General features: G+C 36.7%; 1 protein-coding gene across 1 annotated transcript; it reads left to right on the top strand.

The window, feature by feature from the left end:
- Positions 1 to 227: 227 nt before the first annotated feature.
- Positions 228 to 926, top strand: LOC145679581 (uncharacterized). The gene has a single exon (XM_081750158.1). The coding sequence runs from the start codon at positions 228 to 230 to the stop codon at positions 924 to 926; it is 699 nt and encodes a 232-aa protein (XP_081606284.1).
- Positions 927 to 3,225: the final 2,299 nt, after the last annotated feature.

The raw sequence follows: 3,225 nt of genomic DNA, 5'->3' as shown, positions 1-3,225 counted from the left end.
GGGGTCATTTTAGATATGCGAAGACACACACGATGCTTCTAGAAAATTTCGTTTGCGAAGACATGTATACTGATGTGCGACAATACATCCGCAATTGTGTATTGTGTATGAGACACAAAGCTGATCCTCATCCTCTCTCAAGGAAGTTATAGCCAGTCACCGTTTCGAGAGCCCGAGAGTTATTATCAGTTGATATGGTAGGAAAGCTTCCAACCAGCAAGTCAAACATGGCATATGTGTGCACGTGCATGGATGTGTTTACCAGGCATTTAGTAGCGTATCCAATGAGACGAGCTATAACTGCTGCAATCCTGAGGTGCCTGGATTTGTATTTTTTGCATTTAGGTATTCCGGACGTCATTATATGTGACAACGGTCCATGTTTTGTATTTAGTAAGTTCCTAGGGTCAATGGCTAGTAAAGGAGTTAAAGTGTATCACACCACACCATACCATCCTCAAGCAAATCCCGTGGAGAGGATGGATAGAGAAATGAATAGGCTTTGGAGGTTGTATTGTGCTGGACAACATGTGGATTGGAGTAAGCACTTGTGGAATATCGTTATGTTACTGAATTATACTCTTGTGGAGAATCTCAACGTTGCTCCAGTCCAAGCACATCTATACGTGAAGGATGTAACGCCTGTGATGAAACGACTGTTCCAAGAGGAGACTGATGAAGACGGGAATTCGTGGGACAATCGGCTACTTATGATTGCACACCGTAAGAAGTCTCAGATGGCGAAGAAGAATCAACGTACCAACGAAAAAATGACATCGGATCGGCATGCTAATGTAGGCGATCTTATATTCCTCAGGCCAAATCCCATCAGTGATGCAGCAGCACAGCAGATAAAAAAGATGTTCGATCTGTACTCAGGACCATACTTATGTGTTCGTAAGCCAAGCCTTAAGTTGTGGAGCTGATTGATCCGAACAATGGAAAATCGATAGGACACCGATCCGAACTTCAGTGTAAATTGTGGAAGCCCACTAAGGGAGAATACTGGAAATGGCGGAAGAAGGCAGAAGAGAATTGTGCCAGTCAACTTTTGGAGGACTTGCCTGATGAATACTGCGAATAGATTGTGGGCTGTACATATTTCGAAATATTGTGTATATATGTATATAAGTGTATGTGTCAGGTTTCATTTGTTTGTGTATTATCTTGTTCCTATAAGTATCTGTGGAACTAAGTGAAAGCTAATTTGTGAGTGCTTAGTGACGGCGCAGGGATCAACCTATTCGTACGCCATATGTGACAAGACACGCTGCCCCATCAGCATTTGGATACGTGTTGTTTTCGTAGTTTTGTGTTTCGCTCACTTCGAGCGGTGTGACTGAGCGCTCCGCTCAGTAACCTTCTGAACTCCACCACTGTTGTCTAAACTTCACTGGCAACATTGTCATGACGATCATCAGCAGCAGTGTAAAAAGTAAATCTAAAATATTGATACATTATTTATGTAAGCCGATATAATAATATTTATTTTAAATACTTCACTCATAACCTAACCTATTTTATTGGATACTGCATATCAGTGCTACAAAAAGTAAATATAAAGTTTCTTGCGCCTGTCAATATTAGTAGAAGTTAATAATTTGTATACACTCTAGAGGATCAGTAAGTATAGAACGTCATGTATATAATGAGCGCACAATACGAACGCTTTACTTTGTATTGAATTCTTTTAACCTTAAGCTCAAGTTTGAAACATATATCCATAAAAAGCGCTTAAAACAAAATCAATAATAGTGGAATATAACTTCAAATTATAGCTATAATAATATCTAACAACTACAGTAATAATATAACGTCGTTGCGTAACTATTATTTCTGAAAACTGTGCTAACTAACCTATTTATCTGTGAAGAATGTTTGAAGTATCAGTACTAAGTTGAATTCAATCTAAATAAAAGTTTGCTAGTCGCAACCATCAAGTGTCATTTAGTCATTCGCTTTGTATGTAAAGCAGTATTACACTAGTGAATCATCTGTTCGGGCAAACACAGAACTGAAGATAGAAACAATTATACCAAGTGGCAAGTATAATATAATAGTTCAGTGCATCCGTAAAAGGAAATGATTAAAAATAATAAATAAATAATAAATACAAATAAGAGATCAAATTTCTCTATAACAATTCTTTCTAGACATTTGAAATAACATAATTTGCTACTGTCGTCTGGACTTTCATTTATTCTGAAAAGACTTAGAAATATAGAAGTGAAATCTTATTGCATGTATTATTATTATTATTATTATTATTATTATTATTATTATTATTATTATTATTATTATTATTATTATTATTATTGTATATAGTATTTTGTATGTTTTGTTGTTCTATATATCTTGTTTCTTTTGAGTGTCAATCTCAGTTTTATGTTGAACACTCTCAATAATTGAAATCAGTGACGTTATCAAGTCATTATTGAAGCGACTGTTTACGTCAAAATATTGTTCGTTTGTGGTGAGCATTATCTGTTGTGTATATGAATACTATTTTGTGATAGAATGTGGTGTTATAGAAACAAATATAGTACGTAAATACATATGGTTTTTAATAACAAGTTTACGCAAGTGTATTGTAAAACTTCTGAGTCTCGATTGCATCATCTCTCTACGTCCACGCTACGTCTGACAACTTCGTGAATCACAACATTGTGGAGATTTATATTGAAGGCTCGAATGGTAAGTTGTCGATTACGACCCAAGAGTGTTGTAGTATTAATATTAGTATTCTTATTTGAGTTCATTATTCTTGATGCACTTTGTTTTCGGAGCGTGCGCTCCTGCTACCGAGATTTCGGATAACGGGCGGTTATTAAAATTTTGTTTCATATTTTATCCACTAATGCCCTCCACCGTTACCGTCACCGTTACATTTTAGATTATGAGACTTAGATGCTTGTGAAAAATAGTTGCAATCAAGAGTGTGAATTTCCTGGACTGCTAGTTTTGTAGTTCACTTCGTCGTAAAAAAAAAAAAGTCAACATGGGTGGAAATCTGTGTAATCGACAAAGAGACAGTGCAAATGCAAGTGAATCTGGTGGTGCGGCCATGTCAGACTCAGATAAAGTAGTGTGTTGTGAGGACCCAGCTAGAGATGAGTATCATGTACAATGTTGTCTGTGTGATCGCTGGTATCACCGCGTGTGTAGTCAAATGACGGAGGAAGAATGGAATGCTCAAAATGAACTCGAGGATGATGCACTCATTGA

Source organism: Thermobia domestica, chromosome 2 (genome assembly GCF_964235325.1).
Source record: "Thermobia domestica chromosome 2, izTheDome1.hap1.1, whole genome shotgun sequence".
Classification (NCBI taxonomy): Eukaryota; Metazoa; Arthropoda; class Insecta; order Zygentoma; family Lepismatidae; genus Thermobia; species Thermobia domestica.
This window is presented reverse-complemented; position numbering and strand designations above follow the sequence as displayed.